Genomic DNA, 19,683 nt, shown 5'->3' on the forward strand with positions numbered 1-19,683 from the left:
CACACGCGTTCCAGGCATGGGTTCAGGTTTCTATACTTTTCTAGCTTGCTCGCTGCCAATTCTTCTGCTGACATCAGCACAAAAAGCCAAGACAACCTTCCTGCTCCCAGGGAGGTTGGTGAAAAACTCGAAGGAATGGTGTTAAACCAACCCCTGGCCACAAGAGCAGGCGCTGGATGAAAAAAATGTGCTCTGCTTTTCTCCACTGATGCTTTTCCCTATTTCTGTTCCCCGCAACAGGCATCACGTCCATTACGTTATTCCATATGATGGGGATCAATCGGTGGTGGACTCCTCGGAGAATTACTTTGTGACTGACAATGTAACCAAGCAAGAGATTGATCTGATGCTGGGACTTTTGCTGGGCTTTTGTATAAGCTGGTTTCTGGTGTGGATGGATGGGGTTCTCCATTATGCGGTGCGAGCCTGGCGAACCAGCCGACGGTATGGTAAGTGCAGCCTCAATGGGCTCCCTTCTCTTTCCTCAAGCCCTTGCCCTGTCCTCTGAGGTCGGTGGAGAGGGAGGAGGTCAACAGCCTTGCGGCAGTTGTGCCGCGTAGATTTAGCACCAGCTACATCCCAGCCCTCTTTACGCAAAAACAGGAATGTTGACGTGGAAAGAGCCAGCCAAGGAGCCGAGCCTCCAGGGCTCTGCTTTGCAAAGTGTAAAGTACGTGTTGGTGCAAAAGGCTGTTTGATGGAACGCGACATGTTTACCCGTAGGCAGGCTGGCAGATGGTGGTTGTGTGTCTGCACATGTGGGCAGAATATTTTTTCAGGCCAGACAAAACTTCCCTGAAATCTGGATTTTTCTGTGCATATAATTGGCAGCCAGGCACATGCTTACGGAGTGCAGCCTCTCGTTGTTTGTATAAACTTGTGACGGTGTGGTGACAATGACAGACGTTTCTGTGTTGTGTCAGGGATGCATCAGCTGAGGTTTCCCCATCCTCGTTGCTGTTCCAGATGTGTCAACTTTTTTTTTTCCCAGAAGTGACGTCAGCCCGACAGGGAAAAGTGTTAGCCATACTAGTTAGTCTTAGCATCCCGAACTAACACCCTGAGAATGACCAACAGACCCTCTTTCAGAGGCCCTCTCTGCCCCTCTTTGCTCTGTCAGCTTGGACATCCCATGGACTGTAATTGTTGGAGGGGAAAAAAGACAGAAAAACTATTAAAATAGTGAATGACTTGAAATTCCCTAACAGTGTACCTCTAACTCTGACTGATGGTGTCTGTTAAATTACAACTCAGAGGAAAGGGAGAATGAGCAAGAGAAAGATTTATCTGTAAACCTGTAAGAAATTCTAATTAGGGAAGTGGACTATCTCTTTCTAAAAACTCAGATCAAAAGGATATTAATTTCTCATTAGTCTTCTCAAATCCCCTGCAGCCTGCTTGAGCAGTTTCTGCATCAGGCCTCTCTTGAGTCCCGTTGCTGTCCTTTCCCAAGCAGAAGGCTAATCGTCAGAATTCCCCGTGAGACCTAAGGTACTGAGCCAGCCTTGAGGCCGTCACACCTGTGCTGGATCGGACCGCCTGTGGCTGTGAGCTCATCGGTGCTCATGAAGTCAGCAGGGCTGGCAAGAGCTAGCCTGGGGTGAGATGCTACAGCGAGTACAGCAGTATTGGTCTTCAGAGCTCTTACCTTTCGTTATGGAGCCATGGTATCGCCATCCATCTTACCTTCTTCTGAATGGATACTGCACAGATTTTTATTTTTTTTTTTTTATTTTTTTTAGTAATTAATGGTAATGCTAGTAATTAATTTAGTATTTAAGCTGAACTATCCTTTTTCTTTCATTTTTTTTCGCCTCCCTGTGTATGCATCTTCCAAGGTTTTAAGAAGGGGTTGGCCAGTGGTGCAATATACCGTGCAGACACCTCTTTTCAGAAAAATGACTGCAGTATTACTTTGCACCCAGCTTGTTCTTCCCTTAGCAACCCCACTGGCAGTGCCCCTTTCATGGTGCAGAAGGCTGACACCCGCTTTGGCCTGAGACATCGTCTCTTAGTGCCATTGCGGTGATGTTGCACCCACCACACAGGACCAGTCTGCTCATCAACCAGGGCGGTTGTGCCACAGCCGTGTGCTTGCACTGGTAACAACCCTGTGTCCTCACAATCCAACGGGTGCTAGAAGAGACCCTGGAAGCCCTCCTCGTCTAATCCATAGGTGAGGTTTCCAGTGTATACCATGCACTGGACATGATGTCTCTTTCCAGTAAAGGTTGGGTGTTTTTGGTTTTTTTTTTTTACATGCCTTGAACTGTTCTGTCCAAAGAGAAAACAGTGGTGTTGTGTGCTGTGCTGAGTACATTTCACTAAAGACAGGCTGAAAAATCACCGGGGAGTGTGGGCTAAAATAATGAATGTTGAGCTTTTAGGTATTTCCTATTCATTCAAATCAGCTATGCAAATCTAGTCATGTTAAAGGCAATAAGCAAGGATACCCATTTCTTTGTTGAACAGGTACCTAAGCTAAAATTTCCTTCTAAAGAAAGAAATGGTACCTGTGACTATGAGAGATGGGGTAGGGGTAATACAAAATACTGTACTGGTACGGGACGTAGAGCCCTCCCTGAAATCCATGAGTACCACTTAGCAATGACTCAACGTCACATTGTGGCCTGATCAGCTTAAATTTTGATCTACTACAGTAACCTATAGCTCCTTCCTGATGGAAGAGCTTTCTTAAAATAGAAAATATTCTATAGAAACGCAGACATCAGATTGCACTTCACAGTAGCTGCAGTGCTGGTCAGAGCAGTCTCATACCACCTCACGCTAGTTGCAATAGTTCAACTTTACACAATCTATCGTTCTCTGGGGCTTTCAAATTCTCCTGTACGGGGTTGGGCTATGGGTATTTGTGGGTGAAATGAGCCAAAGCTCTCACGAAACTAAATGGCAGCTAAAACATTGCTACAGGGAATGGTTCATGGACTGAGAGCTGAAATACTGGATTAAAAAAAAAAACCCAACATTGTCCAACCTGCACTGGCTACAGGGCAGAAAGAAGCTCGTGCTGATGTTGCACGAAATTGGCCAACGCTTCACAAGCCAGAAGAGCCAGGATTGACCAGGGGCGATACGTACGCGGCAGCAGTGTGCGGCTCTTTCAAAAACCTGGCAGCTTGGTCCCCAGAGCAGGTCCCTGCTAGCGACAGAGATTAGCAGAGAGGAGTATGAGGTTACTGCCTTCGCTGAATCTCGCCCATGCTGTTAGCCTGACGGAGCGTGAGTAAGGCATAAGGAGGGCTGGAGGACAGGGCTCATCACAGGGAGTTGGTTCCTACCAAGAGTAGAAAGTGCAAGTTTGCCTCTTCTAACTCCCACCCTCACTCTCGTGATGGGCCAGTGCAGCTTGTCTGTACCTCTTTTGGAATGAACTGTTCCTATAGCAGGTACAACCAAGGTGTGGTCTGCTGCCTGCTCAGGGTCACGTCCGAGGGGCTGGGTATCTGTTGGTTGTCTTCATGTCCAAGGGGTTGGGTATCTGTTCGTTGTCTTCATGTCTGAGGGGTTGGTTGTCTTCATGTCCGAGGGGTTGGGTAGCTGTTGGTTGTCTTCATGTCCGAGGGGGTGGGTAGCTGTTGACTGTGTTCATATCCAGAGGGGTTGGTTGTCTTCATGTCCGAGGAGTTGGGTATCTGTTGGTTGTCTTCATGTCCGAGGGGTTGGGTAGCTGTTGGTTGTGTTCAGGGCACAGGCTGTTGCACGTCTGGGAGAGAAGTGGGCAGTGCTGTGGCTACAGCCAAGGCATGACGTCTGGCTGGGGAACAAGTGTGGTCTGAGGGGAAGCCTCAAGGGTGGCCTTGTCAAGGCCAGGAACAGGGCTAGGCAAGGCAGGAGAACATGGGTCTCACCATTCCTATAATATCTCATCTTCCTTCTCCTTTCTGCCTTCCAGACAATTCCTGGTCTTGGATTCCAAAATTTTGTAACTTAAAGGAGTTCAGAAAACGTCATCACAGGCAGTATGAGGAGGCGACTGGGAACATGGTGCACATCAAACAGAAGCTGTACCATAACGGGCACCCTAGCCCACGGCACCTCTGAGGAATGCTTCCCCTCCAGAGACTGCAGTGAGGTTTTAAAAAGGACTTTGCTCTTCTTCCAGGGGAACAGCTACTAGTTTGCTCCTCTGTGGAAGCCAGCTGAGGACACAATTTTACTTATCCATCCTGTGTGTCCCTGGGGCACACCACGATGCACAACTAAGCCAGTCCTGGATGCTACGCAGCCAAGACATTGCACTGTGTTCCACATTTTATTGTCAGACTTGTATATATATGTAAAAAGCAGACAAACAAAAAAACAAACAAAAAAAGAGAAAAGAGATTTGCATTATACTTTCAACCCCCTTTTCCTGGCATTCACGGCTGTCCTGCACATCCAGCTACCCTACGGGGAATGTTGGCCAAGGGTATGGAGGTGGGACAACACGAAGAAGATGCGGAGTTTCTCATCCACGAGCTCCAGTCCCCCGTTTCGTTGGTCCTTTGGCTTGGTTTTGCTCTGCTCTGGTCCTTCCGTTGCTAGAATGGCTTGGCTGGTCACAGGTTTGGATGGGGACTGCTGCCAGCCCGTTGGGAAGGCACAGTGTCCCCTTTGCTTTGGTTCACTTTTTCGGGAGTTACTGTGGGGGAAGGAGGTCCTGGGAATATATAAAACCGACTGGTTGTTTGCGTTGCTATACACTGAAACCTGCCTTAAGCAATCCAAGAAATCTTAGTACCAGGGGAAGAGTCCTATGAGGTATCAGTCCATTTGTCAGGGCTGGTGCCGCCTGGCTTACACCACTTTTGTATTGGTGGTACCTTGCTGAGGTCAGTGCTGTTATTCTTCACTAGCGCTGGAAAGTGATACGCGGGGAGAAATGTGTGTTGAGTTGACCGGTGTTAGAGCTGACTTGTACCCTGATCGTACCCCGCTGCTGCATAAACACCACCCACCCCCTCGCCTGGGGAGAAAGGAGCTGCTCTGCCCCTCGTCTTAGAGGGTGAGCCTGAGGTCCTGGTCAGTGCCACCCTAGAAAGACCGACAGGGCAGCGAGAGGGTCCCGTTAAGAGTCTCAGTCCTCCTGCGCACCAACAGCCACCTATCTTCTTGTGTCCCTGCTCCGAGCTGAACTAGTGCTTCGGCAGAAGGTTGGGCTTGGCTTGAGGAACACAGAGAGCTGTGGGCCTGAAACCAAACTCACCTAGAGTCAGATGTCCCAATAAGGGGTTGAATCAAGGTACGAGGATGCTCTAACGTGGTTTTTGCCTTTGCTTCCCCCTGGTCGCAGCTTAGGTGTGGGTTTCGAGGTAGCTACCAAGTGTCTGAAACCAACCTCCACATCCTGAGACCTCCTTCACTTCCAGAGTTGCCCGGAGGAGTTTATAAAGCCTGCGTGCACCCAGACAGCACAGTGGTATCTGATTCCTGTAGCAGTCGTGTTCTGCTGCGGGAGAGAAGCAAAGGCACCCATCACTTTTGCACGTGCTGGGCAGCAATGGCCCCGTTGGCGGCGGTGGGAAGAGCGAGATTTTGATTGAGAGGAATCAGGGAGGGAGACGCTAGCCCCAAGAATTTAAGATGGTAGCCTTGAATCCCAATCATTTCTCCTTCATTCATTATTTTGTATTGAGTGGGCGTGTGCTTAAACGGGGAAAACATCCAGAACCAAAGGATGATGAATATTGTCAGAAACTGCTGTTTTCTTCTATGGATTCCTTGACTCGGTCAATGTTTGATTGCAATGTCTGCGAAGGGAAAAGGACACCATCCCTCCCTGCTCTTTTTCTCTGCTTCCGCTTCTGTGTCTTGGGTTTGTTTAGTTGGTTTGGTTTTTTTTTTCCCATTGTTTTTTATGCCTGGGATCAGTTCAGTTATTTACAAGCCCCAAAGCCAGCCAAGAGCCAAACATACCTGTTCCTTTGCCCTTCTTACCTTTGCTATTCCCTAGTCCGTCTTCTCTTGGCACCCTAGTTTCTGTCTGGGCCTAAATAATTGCGCGGTCTAGACTTAGACCTGTTTGCTTGACTGTCTGTCATTCAGGACTTCCTCCGGTTGTAATGTCTGCCGTCACCTGTTGGTATCTAAAGGATGACTTTTCCTTAAGCAGCTCCTTTCCAAGACACACGGCTTTGCAACCTCCCTCGCTGTAGGAGCTTTGTGCGTTTGACCACATGGGCTCATCCTCAAGTGGCATAAGATGCTCATATCAATGGTGTGTAACTCGTACAGTGCCAGATGTGAGCTGCCCAAACAGCTGTTCTGTTTGCCCTTGTGTGATGGCACACGCTTAACTGACAGCAAAGAATAGGTACTGTATTATAAAACGGGTCCATGTCATGGACATGTCTGCAGATGGGACAACGTTTCGCAGGGGAGAAAATTCCATCGTGATAAGGACAAATATTGAGTCTTTGGAACTAGTTATGGGGAAAAAAAAAGCGCTTTAAATAATCTTGCCACTTGAAGAGAGACTTAAGGCAGTGACCTAAACTCAGCCTGAATTGAAAGTCTGGTTCTGCCCAGTGCTAGCGACTGACCTTAGTTGGAATATCATCAAATGTGACACTTACACCTGGAACGAGGAAGGGGTGCCTCGCACTGATTCAGTCTGATCCACACCACAATTTCAGAAGATTATGAGGCTGTGGAAGAGGCAGAAAAAAAACCAACAAACCCTACATGGTATATATTCCTATCATTTAAGAACAGACTTTTTTTTTTTTTTTTAAATCTGCTGTGTCCACAGCTATTACCTTGTGGGTCTATCTCTTGTTTACCCTCAGTCAAAACCCAAAACAAACAATGCTCTCAGTGCAATTAAATTTACGGGGAGTAATTCACTGGTCTTAAATCCAAGGAAAGCAAAAATACCCTCATAGAGCAAGGTTTGTCTCAGCACACACGAAACCAATGGGATTAATCCCGGGGAACTGACTGGGACTTTGATTTTCATCCTGAGTAAATAAGGGGCAAAGTTCCTTCCCATGGCAGTAGGGCCAGGTCCCATTCCTGACCCAAGCGATCTGGTGCATCTTCTCTGCAGGGGTGATTTCAAACAGCCAGCTTAATAGAGACACCGAGTCACATTCCTGGTGTGAGACGCCTTTTTCCACTGCCTCTAGGAAGCTACTCTAGATGTGACCCTACGTAACGGAGCTCAGAACACGCTGGGGCTGGATAACCTCACACACCACGTAAGGCTGCAGTGGCGAGAAGTCCCTGCAGAGGAGCAGCCCAGGTCCCCTAAGCCATTTAACGGCATGTGGTGTGCGAAAGATGATCTTGTGCCCAACAGCCACGTGTCTGTCAGGTCTCCTCTTTGGGGACCCAGATGACAAGCCCCCACAGAGAAGCAGAAGGTAAAAGAGGCAGCTGTGTTTTGAGTATTGCAAAACCCCAGTACCAACATTTTATTGCCCCAAGCAGCATCTTCTCTCTCTCTGCTTGACATCGGCACTCTTCTCCCTATCCCATCCCCTCAGCTGATTCTACTCGAGGTGTGAACCTTACCAACGATGTCCGACTTTGTGGTCTCTCGTTCCTCTGTCCAAGTGAGGTTGCTACTATTGCTCGCAGCTCAGTTGTCCGTAACGTCTGTCGTTGCTCTGTCTTCTTCTCCTGTGCATGTGTTCGTTCTGCTTTTGTCTGGTTGTGGGGGTGTTTTCTCCTTGTTTAATTGTCTGAGACGTACCAGTGTTGACTTGTTTGTTGTTCTCTTGCCTCTGATCCAGTCTTCACACACACACAAAAAACTCCAAAAACCCACAGATGGAAAAAAAACCCAACAACAAAACCCAAAGTCAGCAACAACCCCAAAGAAAAAAGGGTTCAGTTGGGAGAGTGACTTTGGCATCAGAGAGTTGACACGACAAGGTCAGGGCTAGGCAAGAGACCGGTCAGAACCTGTGGAAAAGAAAACAGAGGGTTGCAAAGCTTACAGCTGGCAGCTGTGGCGGTAACGGCAGCTCCGTAGGGACAAAGGAGTGGGAAGTGCGCACCACGTCTTAGCACGCATCCGCCAGATGCTTTGAGGGAGGCTTCTGCAGAATTAGACAGTGGGGGGAATTTTGTGTCGCTTCAGGAGGGGCTATTTTTAGAGCAGAGACAGCGTTTCAAACTGTATGTGCCAATTCTCCAGAGCTGGGATCAGCCCTGGAAACGTTCTCCCGCATTTTTGGCGTGAGGAGCTCAGGTTTGGCTGCCTGTACATCGAATGGGTGAGTGCTGGTGGTTGGGATCTGTTGCAAAGGAGAGGTGTGGAACGGCAGGAGGAGAAAATCAGAGGCTTGTCAAATCCATTGTATCAACCAGTAGCTTCTTTTTGAATTCAAGCAGCCACTTACCAGCACTGCTGAACAAAGCCCTTGCCCCTCAGTGAGACCCCTGAAGGTAGCGTCAAGCTAAACCCATTCTGTGCCAACCTTCTTTCTCTTCTTATCTTCTTTCTTCTCAAGAGAGCTACACATTAAAGAGCAGGCCTGTCAAGCTGGTTGTCTCCTCCACTTTGCTTCCTATCTGGCATCTGTCGTTCCACCACATTCAGCAGCTCACAACAGGATGAGCGTGGGGAAAGACGAAGGGACAGGAGGCCAACTTCACTGTAGGTGTAAGAAGTGCTGAGCCAGGGAGGGGCTACCAGACCTCCACATTGCTTCAGGAATGAGAGGAAAGGAAGAGCCCAAAGCCACCACACATGGGATTTCAGGTGTAGCCCAGAGTAGACCCAGGTACTATGCAAGCCTTCTTTGACCTGCTGCTCTGACGCAATGAGAAGGATCTTTCCCCTTTGAGGAACAGTTTGGGAAGGTGTCTCCTGTGATACCATCCATCCATTCACCGTGCCCTCTTACTGCTCAGCTAGCCCTTGAGCCAGCCAGGGACACACCAACTGGCCCATCCTGGCTGAAGCATCTGGCAGCACGAGCAGAGAGCCCAGGACGTGTGGCCCAGGCATGCACAGCATGGGGGGGAGGTCTTAGTTACTCTCACCGCTACTCTCTACCTCATGTTCCAGTTGCACTCAGCTGGGAGAAGACAATCCCTGCTAAAAAGGGATACTAAAGAGAGCCACAAAGATGATGAAGGGACTGGAGCACCTCTCCTATGAGGAAAGGCAGAGAGCTGGGACTGTTCAGCCTAGAGAAGAGAGAGCTCAGGGGGATCAATGTACATAAATACCTGAAGAGTGCAAAGACGGAGCCAGGCTCTTTTCAGTAGTGTCCAGGGACAGGACCAGAGGCAATGGGCACAAACTGAAACACAGGAGGTTCTGCTTCAACATCAGGAAACATTTTTTTACTGTGAGGGTGACCAAGCACTGGGACAAGTTGCCAGAGAAGTTGTGAAGTCTCCATCCTTGGAGGTAGTCAAAAGCCAAGTGGACATGGTTTTGGGCAGGCCACTCTAGGTGGCCACGCTTGAGCAAGGGCATTGGACCAGATGGACTCCAGAGGCCCCTTCCAACTTCAACCACTCTGTAAAAAAAAAAAAAAAAAAAAAGCCATGCAAATGGTGTCAGGTGAGTTGAAGCCCACTGACTTTGCAAGAGACCAAGAGTTCATACTTCAAGACAGCAGCAGGCAGTGCAGACACAAACATCAGTAGCCTTTGCTTACCTTGGGTAAGGTCTAGGTGAGTCCAGGCAGGAGAAAGCCCTGGGGGAGCCAGCGAGGGAAGTCCTGATCCAAGATCATTCCCCAGCTCGGGAGAAAGCACATTGTGAAGGAAACGTTTCACAGGTACTGGCTGCGATGGAAAAGGGAGGGCAATGTTCACCCTTCACCTTCCTCGTATGAAGGCGAGAGGCTTGCAGGTGATCAATGACCCAGGGAGCCTCAGTCTCATTTCAGATTTCACTTTGAGACAGCTTCACGGCAGCAGTTTCACATTCAGTGTGGCATCGACGAAGAGCATGGGGGGGGTGAACGTGGAGGTGATGAAGGCTTCTTCTGCATTGAGGGGGCTTTGAAGGTAGCAATAGGCAAGAGAAGCTCCCAGAGCACCTCTAGATGTAAAAGAACAGAAGTACTTCGATTACTAGAGCACGCAGTACAAATAGAAAGACATTTGGCTCAAATGCTTTGCAACCTGGCTACAGAGGTCAAACAGCTGTATCTTTCGGTGACAGGCAATGGGACGTAGAGCAGAGGACAGACAGGGCATTCGTTATCTGTTAGGCAGGGACACAGGACTGCTGGTTCTACCTCCGGATGGAGTCAAGATGAGATGGCCTCTTAGGCCAGCCCAGCTCTCTGTGGTGCCCACGAAAGCATGAAAAAGATTCGATGATTCTAAGAAGCAAGTGAACTTGCTGAAGAAAAAAATATAAATAAACCAAAATAAAAATGCCAGGCTGGCAACCTCCATGCACGCGGGCTGTCGGGGCAAAGGAGAAGGAAGCAGAGGAGTAGGAAAACGTGGGCGGGTGTAAGGAGGAGCTCTACAGTGAGTCTGGGCTGCCAGTTTGCTGCATCCCGGCTAGGCTTTGAGGATACTGTTCCAGTTTTGTGTGTGTGTGTGTCAGTGTGCGTCTGTGTGTTTATATCCGTGTGTGTCATCACGTGTTCACTGCATGAAGCCTATTCCTCTTCTTTAGTACCTCCCATTCTTCTGCACTCATTTCTTTTCCAATGGGGTTGCTAGTTTTAGTCCCCTCTTCAAGCCGAGCCCTTGGATTTCCACGGAGGGGTGATACCAAGAGGATGGCTCAATCCTGCGAGGTGCTAAGCACCCTCAGCTCACTATGACTAAGGCAGCGCAAAACCTTGCAGGACAGAGCACACAGGTTAGGAAGATTTTTTTCAATAGTGAGAATACAAGAACAAAACTCGGGAGTGCTGTTTTCCCTGGTTAATAATCCTTCTTTTCTTTTTTTCTGCGCTCAAACCAATTCTGCATGCATCAAACTGGAAGAGGTACAACACACGTTGGTACTAACAGAGAGGGAGAGATTATACTCCGCTCCGAGTCTAATCATAGAATAATCTCTACTGTGGTTGAAAAGCAATAATGGCTAATTTTTTTTTTATTAAATACACTTGCACAGGCAAATGTCACCTACAGTTTGTGTCCTCCAGCAGCGGTGCTGGGAGCGGTGACGATGCTGTGCTGAAGCTAAGGGGAGCAGCTGAAGCCGCAGAGAGCTTGAGGGTGGGGGAGGCAATAGAAAAAGCACACTGTGATTTTATTTGGGTCAATGAGTGAGTGTATTTCAGCCATTCCTTCCCTTTCAAGAATATGTTTGTATAATAGATAACCAGTTCAGCTCCTGAAACTAAGCCCATCCTTTGCTGTTTGTCAGTAAAATAGTTTTTTGCATGTTTTGCATCTGAGTGTTTTTTTCCCAGCCCTTTGAACCAAATGATACTCCTGGGGTCAGAGGCTGGAGGCCTGCTATGGGGCACTGCAGACCAGCAGGTCACCAGCTTAGGGGCAGGGGTTTAAGAGAGGAGGAGGTACAAACGTGCCTTGAATCGCGTGGGGGAAATAAGCTACGCCCAGCCTCGATCGATGAAGAAGGGCTGTGCAATTTCCCCCAGGTTATGTGGCATCAGAGGACGCTGTCCCAGATTTTAGCCTGCTTGTCTCCCACTCACTGGGAACACAGGGAAGCTCTAAGGTCCAAAACTGATTTAAAAAGAAGTTAAATATTTTACCGTTGAAACAAAATTCTAGCTGCAGGCTACCTCCAGAGAGGAGCGTGGACCTCTCTTGCCTGTTGCCTGCAAGGGCAAGCAAGAAAGGTGAAAGGCCGGGTGCAGGAAACCCAGGGCTTTGGCACGGACAAGGAGAGGAGAGCTCATTTCCCATTCGAGCAGTGCTGAAATCTGCCACCATGAACCAGTCCTTTTAACGTTCTTCATTCTGCTCTTTTCTCTCCTGGAACAGGACCACACATACACAAACAGAGCAAGTCTGACACTGAGTGGGACTTCAGTCCTTATGTGCAAAGATGCTGATGCACAAGTTGTTCTACAAGTCTGGGCAAATGTGGGTACATCTTACTCAGGCTTGGTGGAGATACTACGTGAAAGCAGACAAGCAATAAAAAAACCACCCCAACACCCAAGCAAAGAAACTCCCACAACAAGAATAAAACCCGTAGCAGCAGGAGGGAGAGGAAAAAAAACCACCCAGGCAGCAAGGCAGGGAGCTGTTGTCATAGGACTGACGGACAGTCGCAGGCACCGGCATCTCAAATGAGGTCTGGGGGTAAAAAATGACCAGCAACAGAGACAACGATCTGATTTCTGTTGCAGTGAGAACAATCAGAGACAGGGCAAGAGCTGGAGGACTGCCTGGAGACTTCTCGGAGATATCCATGCGCTGCTCCCCTTTGCACATCTTACAAAACCAACAATGTCGTGTAGTCTGGTAATGCTGCTACAGCTTCATTCCAGGAGATGCCATATCTCAGAAGAGCTCAACAAGATTTGGTAAGGCTATGCTACCTCAAGGAATCAGGGGAAAGAGAAGGAAAACCAGCAAGGATACACTGTCCCACGTCATTCAAAACAAGATCTGACCTGTCCTTCACCAGGCACCCAATCTCTGCTGTCGGTGCTTGGTAGGAAGCCAAGGAGTAAAGCAGCCTAGTGGCACTTACTGAGTATCCAGTTGACTGAAGTCCTTTGGTTCCTCCTCTACCGCAGCTCAGATGGGCAAACTCTGCCTTATCCCAAACCTGAGTGGTTGATGTCTGTGGGAGAGATGCTGGCTGAATCACAAGGTCCAGCAGACTGCCAGGGGCCTGTGAAAGCACTGACTCAGGGATGGACATCGTGAACAGCCTGGTGGTTGCAAGACAAGCAGGGTGGAGAGGTAACCATTGGAGGAAGGCTTTCCTGTTGTCATTTTTGGCTTGTGAAATTCTTGTGGGACAGCTGACCTACAATGAGCCCTCAAACTAGATCCCAGCTCCTTGCTCCCCAAATGACACAGTTACTACCTCTCAAGATACCCCAGGACCATACGTGCATCATCTGCCGAAAGCTGACACACGGCACCCAAACGGTCCACACATGCCCACTTGCTGCTACAACACCCTCTTTCTTTGTGCAGGGGTGACTAGTAATCCCCGCTCTCGTTGCAGCCACGCTTATCTTCCAGCTCTTCGCCTGCAGATGGGTTTGCCATGGACGATCTCCCGCGTTTGCTTTGGTTTCTTTTGTGGTGCTTTTGTGTGTCTAGGCCTTAGAGCTGCACTGGCACCAAGGGGCTGTGCATGACCATAAACCATGCCCAAGAGAGAACTCCCTGGCAGGCAAAGCGCAGACCTGGCGGGTTGCACACCAGGTGAACACAGAGACAAGACATCCACAGGAAGCTGCAAACTCTGGCACATTTTTGGTCAGGATCCCTCCAGTAGATCCCCATCACTTACATCCATGTACCAACAGCACTCAGTCGCTGGCTGCAGAAGATGGGCTGCCTTCCCTAAGTGAAGAACCTCCTGGAGCATCAAAGCTTCCCAGGGTTGGCCAGTGACTTGCATTAAAGGCTGGATAAATTAATCAGATTTGCCAGTTTTTTAAAAAAAAGTATAGGGAGAATAATAAGGTTGCAATAAAACAGAAACAGCCACAGACAATGGATTATAAAAGAACCTGAGTGATTCTTCTCCATTCAAAACACAGATGCAGGTTGGCAGAGAAATACTTCTGGGGAAACTCCTGCCTCCGGTAAGTCCTAAGGCACGGGACATGCACTGGTGAGAAAGCGTGCAGCGCTCGCATCCTTCTACTTGCACAACTGAACTTCCCTCCCAGTGCATCACGCTGAAAAGTAAATACTTTAACGGATGGCACTAAGACTAGATAGATGACCACGTTATAAATCTGTCTCCTGGCTCCAACGTTGAAGCACAGAGAGGGCGTTTCAGCTGGCAGCGGCAAAGCTGGGGAGTGATGGATCGCTTGCTAATCCATCTGCTTTTAGATTTGCTCTCTAATACAAAATACTATTTTAATAAAGTGCTATTAGCTCATAACTCAGTGTCACGGAGAGGAGATAACCTCAGCCAGGGGTTGCCATCCTCTATCCCTGCATGGAGCGTTAACAAATAGCTAGCTGGGTGCCACCTCCACAGGGCCATCATTCATCCTGTGAGCTCACGGCAAACCAAACTTACTGATGAGGTTGGCAGAGGTGACAGAGGCCCTGCATTTAAATCTTTGATGAGGCAGGAGTTGAACAATGACAGGTGGCCTTTCTTCTCCTTTCCTGTTGCATTCCACATGAGCAGCAGCACCGACAGCAACTGGCACAGCTACTCCGCAGGCAGCAGGGCACGAAATCACCTAGCTGGTGGCTAGGAGCGACATGCATGGCAAGAGGGACAAGGAATCTCTTTTCAAGGGCAGGATTTAGAAACCTGGTAGCAATAGCGACTGGGACGCATCGAGAGAGCTGGCTTCGTCAGTCCAACAGCCCACAGACGTGAAGGAAGGAAGAGTAGTGTGCAAGTGTGAGAGAATGGATGGAGAACTTTATTTCCTGTTGAAATAAAAAATGAAGTGTCAACACTGAGAAAAGTGGCATTTTCAAGCCTGACAGCTACAGTTGTTCCATGTCACACTACGACTGACCCAGTGTAGAACTGCAGAGCGCATCAGCTACCCGTGTTCCCAGCGCTCCACATGCCACTAACCACAATACAAGGATGTTGAGCTCAAACTGGGATTATCTGGCTGGAACCTGTAATGGCTCCCAAAATACTGTCAGGGAGGAACAAATGGCATCAGCTTGTACAAGTGGAAGCCCATACCACTCTTTCAATGCAGTGGGAAGAGATGAAAACAACTGGGTTGGAAGACTGGACCCAAGCAAAACAAGTTGTCTGTACCACCTCTGCCACTCCTTACCCACCTTACCTGACAGATGTTAGCACCCCAAGTCTCCTCAACCCTCTTGAATCAGGCTCGTCCCTGGTTTTTCCGCTCCACCTCCTCAGTTTTTTCCCAGCCTGGGTGCCACCTCCCTCTCTTCTTCACAGGTGGGAAGTAGGACATCCATCATTCAGCAAGAGTTTGATAAATGATGTATCGATACCACTGAGCTGGGTGTAAACAGTCCTTCTCCTGCTGCCAAGGGTAGAAGTGATTGTATTAAGCGGGATGTCTCAGAAGGGGACCGGGGGACGTGCCTGCTCTGCCCAGAGCCACAAGCTTCTCTGGAAAGGAGAATGAGAACTCCGTGCAAATTTCAGACACAAGGATGCTGTCACAACCTACCGGGTAGGGGCTGGGGAGGGAGATTGCGAACAAAGAGAAGACAACCAGCGAGCCCTGAAGCTCTCCACTCCTGGGATTTCAACTAGCACCAGAGTTGCACAGGAGCCTGCAACAACATGGCTAACAAAGCATGAAGAGCACAGATGTACAAAGTTCTGACCAGCTGTTTGAGGATTTTTAAAGGTGAAGGGAGGTTGAGACACAGGCAACAAGTTCTATATATTAAAGAGCACTGCTCCCGTATAACTGACCGAAATGTCTCTACTTACCACTCCCCACCTTTGAAAGGAAAATAAACTAAAGAAAACAGACTTCATTTAGCAGAAAGAGCATCATCTTCTGGGCTGCCCAAGAAGGGGAAAGAACTTTGGCCCTTGGGATACAAGGCTAGCGAGTCACACCAAAGCAACGTCTCAATACACACCAGAAACGCAAAGGCATCCACGTGCTCTCAAAAGCACCCATGTGCCCGTCTTCAAGACAGAGAGTCCTTTCCATCCATATGAAGCCCATCCAGTAAAGCTCAGGTAAGGATTAGTGGCATCCACCGTTAAGAGCGGTCATTAAAAGTCCTTAAAAACTCACCGAAAAGTACTTCTGTACTCAGGCAAACCTGAGAACCCTTAGGTCAGCCTATACTCCCTGCTGTCTTCCCTGCCACAGCAAGAGGCTACTTCTAGCTAATTGTTCGCCCGAACCTGCAATTAATCACCGTCACACAGCACAGAAGCACGGATCATAGCTGCATTACAAGCACCGTGCTCCCTCTGCTTCCACGTAGGGACCTGATGCAATCTGAAGGAGGAATCACAAGAAACAGCTGAGACAGCAATTGCTGTGCCTTTCACACAGCTTTACAGCAGGATTCTCTTCCCAGCTATTGGTATCAGCAAAAGCGCAGGCAGACGGCGTAGGGACAAGACTTTCTCCCTCCCCCCAGCTCCTTTTGTGCTTCATGGAGACGATTATGGAAGAGAGGGGGGAAAAGTATTGAAGGTGTATGTCACAACCAGAGGTTTTAATCACACAATATCAGGCTGCTCCCTCATACGATTCATTAGCAAGGTTTTTTTAGCAGGGAGTGGCTGTGCTTAGCTCCCTTCCATCTTTGGGGCTTAATAGAAACCTAATTCTAGTAAAATCTAAATAGGACGGGGAAAGCCTAGAATAGCTAATCATCTAGTAAATCAGTGGACTAAAGGACAACTATACCTAGGCTGAAGGGGAGGAAAAAATTGGCACTGAGGTTTATTTCAGTCATTCAGAACATGAAGTACGTCGTTTCATTTCATACAGCGATTCCTCTCTTTCCTCTCCAGCATGCTTCCCACAGCAGCGTACCCTGCAACAAGTAAGTGTTCGTGGGGCACGCGAGTCTGGGCACACGCTGCTGCTGTGGGACACCCGGCCTTAACAAAGGAGCAGCTTCTAACATGCATCTTCAAATTCTCCCTTGGCATCCAGGGGAAAATACCAGAGAACTATTTTGAGAGAAGGTGGCAGCCCAAGACAGTGAAGGTTTGCAGCCTCAAGAACTATTTCTTTCCCGGCATCCCACAAGTTTGCCTGTTCGGAGGAGCCTGGTGACCATCCCTGTTCTGCTCCCATGCTCACAAGCTCTTGTCAGGGTGCATTTCTCAAAGCTCAGTAACAACCACCAGCGAAGTAGACAAAGCTGTCAGTTCTTGTCGGAGGAGAACATCTCAGCAAGGTACTCAAGGGCACAGATTTAGGTCAGGCAAATGTGCTTGCATGGCGTAGTTACAGACAGGGACTCGGAGCAGAGCACAGAGTTCAAATCCAGTTCAAACTCAGGAAAAAAAAATAATCCAAGTGATTTTCTGACCTGTCTCTTACAGACACACAGACAGAACAAATGTCATCTGATTGAGACAGGCTTGTGTTCACGACTTGACAATGGCACATTTCTCAATTGTTCCAGAAATGCAGCAGAAACACTCACGTAGCAAGAGCAGCTCGATGGCAGCAGCCGGTAGCAAAGACACCCCACTCATCTCTCCCTCTCTTCAGACCATGCTGGACATCTGTGTGCCAGACAGATTTACCGACCCTTGCCTACTCACCTCCTTAAAGAGAGAGCATTTCCTTGGGAGGCGGGGGGGAAGGTATCTAGGGCTGCTCTGACTAGCTGTAGCAGCAAGTACCTGGCTGGGGAAAGCAAATAAAGCATTGTGGGCTGTATGGTCAGAACAGACACACGGGAACCTGGGGTTCCTGCGGCAGCTCAGCAGTGTCTGAAGGGCTACCTAGCATCCTGAGCACTGCTTTTAAGACTGTGCTATGGGAAGTGTCAGCTGCTCCACTGCAGTTCAAATAACCTTTTGCGATCCAGGGAGCGTGTGTAGTTATTCTACAATGCCAACCTGGAGGGGTACAAAAGCTGTCCGGCTTGGATCACTTAGTGGTTCAGCACTGAGGAGTCATGCTCCAGAGCTTTTAGTCCCCTGCAGTGTACTGCTACAGCCATCCTCCTGGAGCCCCAAGCACAGAGAAGACCAAAGGCAGCAGCCAGGCACCAGCAGGTATAGCCACAGCACAAGGAAAGTCCCAATGCTTATCAGCCAACGCACTGCACAGTTGTAGTGTCTCCTAAGTGTTGACTCCAAGTTAACCAGGTGCAGCTCTGAACCACACCAAATACACCTCTGTACCACAAAGTCTACCCCGAGTCTGTGAAGGGGCAACAATAAGAGAGCAAGGACTGATGCCATACAGAGATGTGAGCAAGGAGGTATGTCACGGGCAGCATCTGTGAAAAAAAGATGAGAAATACCTCTGCTGGAGTATAAACCCTACAGAGTGAAATATAGGGCAGTAGCAGGCTTGGACAGGCCCTGGCTTCCCACAGGCCCAGGTCACTGGGACACTCCAGAAGAGCATCAAACGGCTGAAGCGGATTTGGAGTTTGGGCCTCTCTAGCAGGACAGGCCACACAAACAGAGTCAATGGTATTTCAGCAAGGGCGTCCTTTAATACAGTTGCTTCTGCCTTATTTAAACCATTTTGTTTTCTGGTGCACTTTAAAAACATGAAATCAAAGGCAGACCGAGGCAGTATCCCCTCCCTTGCACCAATGGACACGTTTCTCTCAACACATGATCCCACCAAACATTTGCCCAGAAGACCCTCCCAGCTTTCTCCCATGCCCACTTCCCACACATGCTGGTCTGAAGCCTGCAGACTTCTCACACTGGTGTTCCTTTGGGGAAAGGCAGAAGTGGGTTTCTGCCAGTCCCTTTGCTTGCTTCAGCACCCTCTGTTTTCAGCCACTCCATCTTCTGTTTGTGTTGCTGCACAGCATCAGCTACTCGAGCATCGATCATGGCCTCTGTAAGAACACCGTCCTCTGATGCATAAGCTGCAGCCTGGCGAGGCAAAGGCAGAAGACATAAGTTAGTGATGGCAGTTCCTAAGATCAGTGAAGATCTGAGACTGGTCCCTCTTTTATTTTCTTCTCCATGCATGTTTGCTCCCACACTACCTAGCACAACATCCACTCTTGTTCTAAGTCAGTGGTGGTACCTAGAGCAATGTGGTATAATTGCCATCGGAAAGGTTTTCCTTGATGCAGCTGTACCAGAGACTGAAATACATCAACTGCCCAAGCACAAAGAAACATTCACAGCTACACTAAAGTCTTTGTCTCTGAGCTACTAACAAGCACCTTTGCCTACCTGCCTCTGAATTTCCTGGGAGGCAAGATCTTTGCATTCGGAAGAGACAAAGCCACAGGTTCATAATGCTGAACATAGCCAGTAAGGTCAGGCTGCAGTCACTCTTGGCTTGTTTAAATTTCCTCTCCTGCTTCAAAAGCGCTGCACGTATGAAGCCAATAAGGTAAAGAGTAATAGGTGCATATGGTGATTGAATGACTCCATCCAAGGCAACAGAAAATGTTTTAAACACTTACACAGGAGAACTAACATCAGTGCTAGGGTGAATATGGGCAATGTGGCACCTCTAAAATGACGTCTAATGTGCACTAATCACGCTCTCCTCATGCATTCTGCTAGGAATCTCCCCTGCATCACTTCTGTGCTGTGTCAGCTCCCACCCCATACTCATCTGCCTGTGGGACCTTCCCTTTTCTTCCCCCCATTCATATCCCAACTCCTGTCTCTCCAATTCTGCTTGGTAAATTAACACTTGGTCCTGTTGCTACTTCGGTAGGCAGTACAAATTCGATCACAGTTCCCTGCAGAAAGGGCTAAACACTACTGACATCCTTGCCAAACAGCCCACAATATTTCTCGTGGCAGCTTAGGGGGAACAGGACTGCGTGCCATTTCTCATCAGCTGCAGCAAAAGGATTGTCACTTGTGTCCAAACACGCAGGACAGTGCGGACTCCGCTGACGGAGATTTTGCAGATGACACCACAAGCAGCCATACCCTCCAAGGAAGGGAAGGATGCTTACGCTGTTAGC

The 19,683-nt window shown here is 48.7% G+C and overlaps 2 protein-coding genes across 2 annotated transcripts in view; one reads left to right on the top strand and one right to left on the bottom strand.

Annotated features, from left to right (window-relative positions):
• TMEM240 (transmembrane protein 240) overlaps nucleotides 1-4,062 on the top strand; it is a 16,620-nt gene extending 12,558 nt beyond the window's left edge. Inside the window, exons 3-4 of the mRNA XM_009710646.1 lie at nucleotides 241-449; nucleotides 3,914-4,062. Coding sequence (XP_009708948.1) covers nucleotides 241-449; nucleotides 3,914-4,062 — 358 coding nt within the window. The remainder of the gene's footprint in view (nucleotides 1-240; nucleotides 450-3,913) is intronic.
• Nucleotides 4,063-18,298: 14,236 nt separating this feature from the next.
• ATAD3A (ATPase family, AAA domain containing 3A) overlaps nucleotides 18,299-19,683 on the bottom strand; it is a 29,029-nt gene continuing 27,644 nt past the window's right edge. Inside the window, 1 exon segment of the mRNA XM_009710647.1 lies at nucleotides 18,299-18,622. Within this exon segment, the coding sequence (XP_009708949.1) occupies nucleotides 18,443-18,622 (180 nt within the window). The 3' untranslated portion in view covers nucleotides 18,299-18,442.

Source organism: Cariama cristata, unplaced genomic scaffold, assembly GCF_000690535.1.
Source record: "Cariama cristata isolate BGI_N322 unplaced genomic scaffold, ASM69053v1 scaffold5392, whole genome shotgun sequence".
Classification (NCBI taxonomy): Eukaryota; Metazoa; Chordata; class Aves; order Cariamiformes; family Cariamidae; genus Cariama; species Cariama cristata.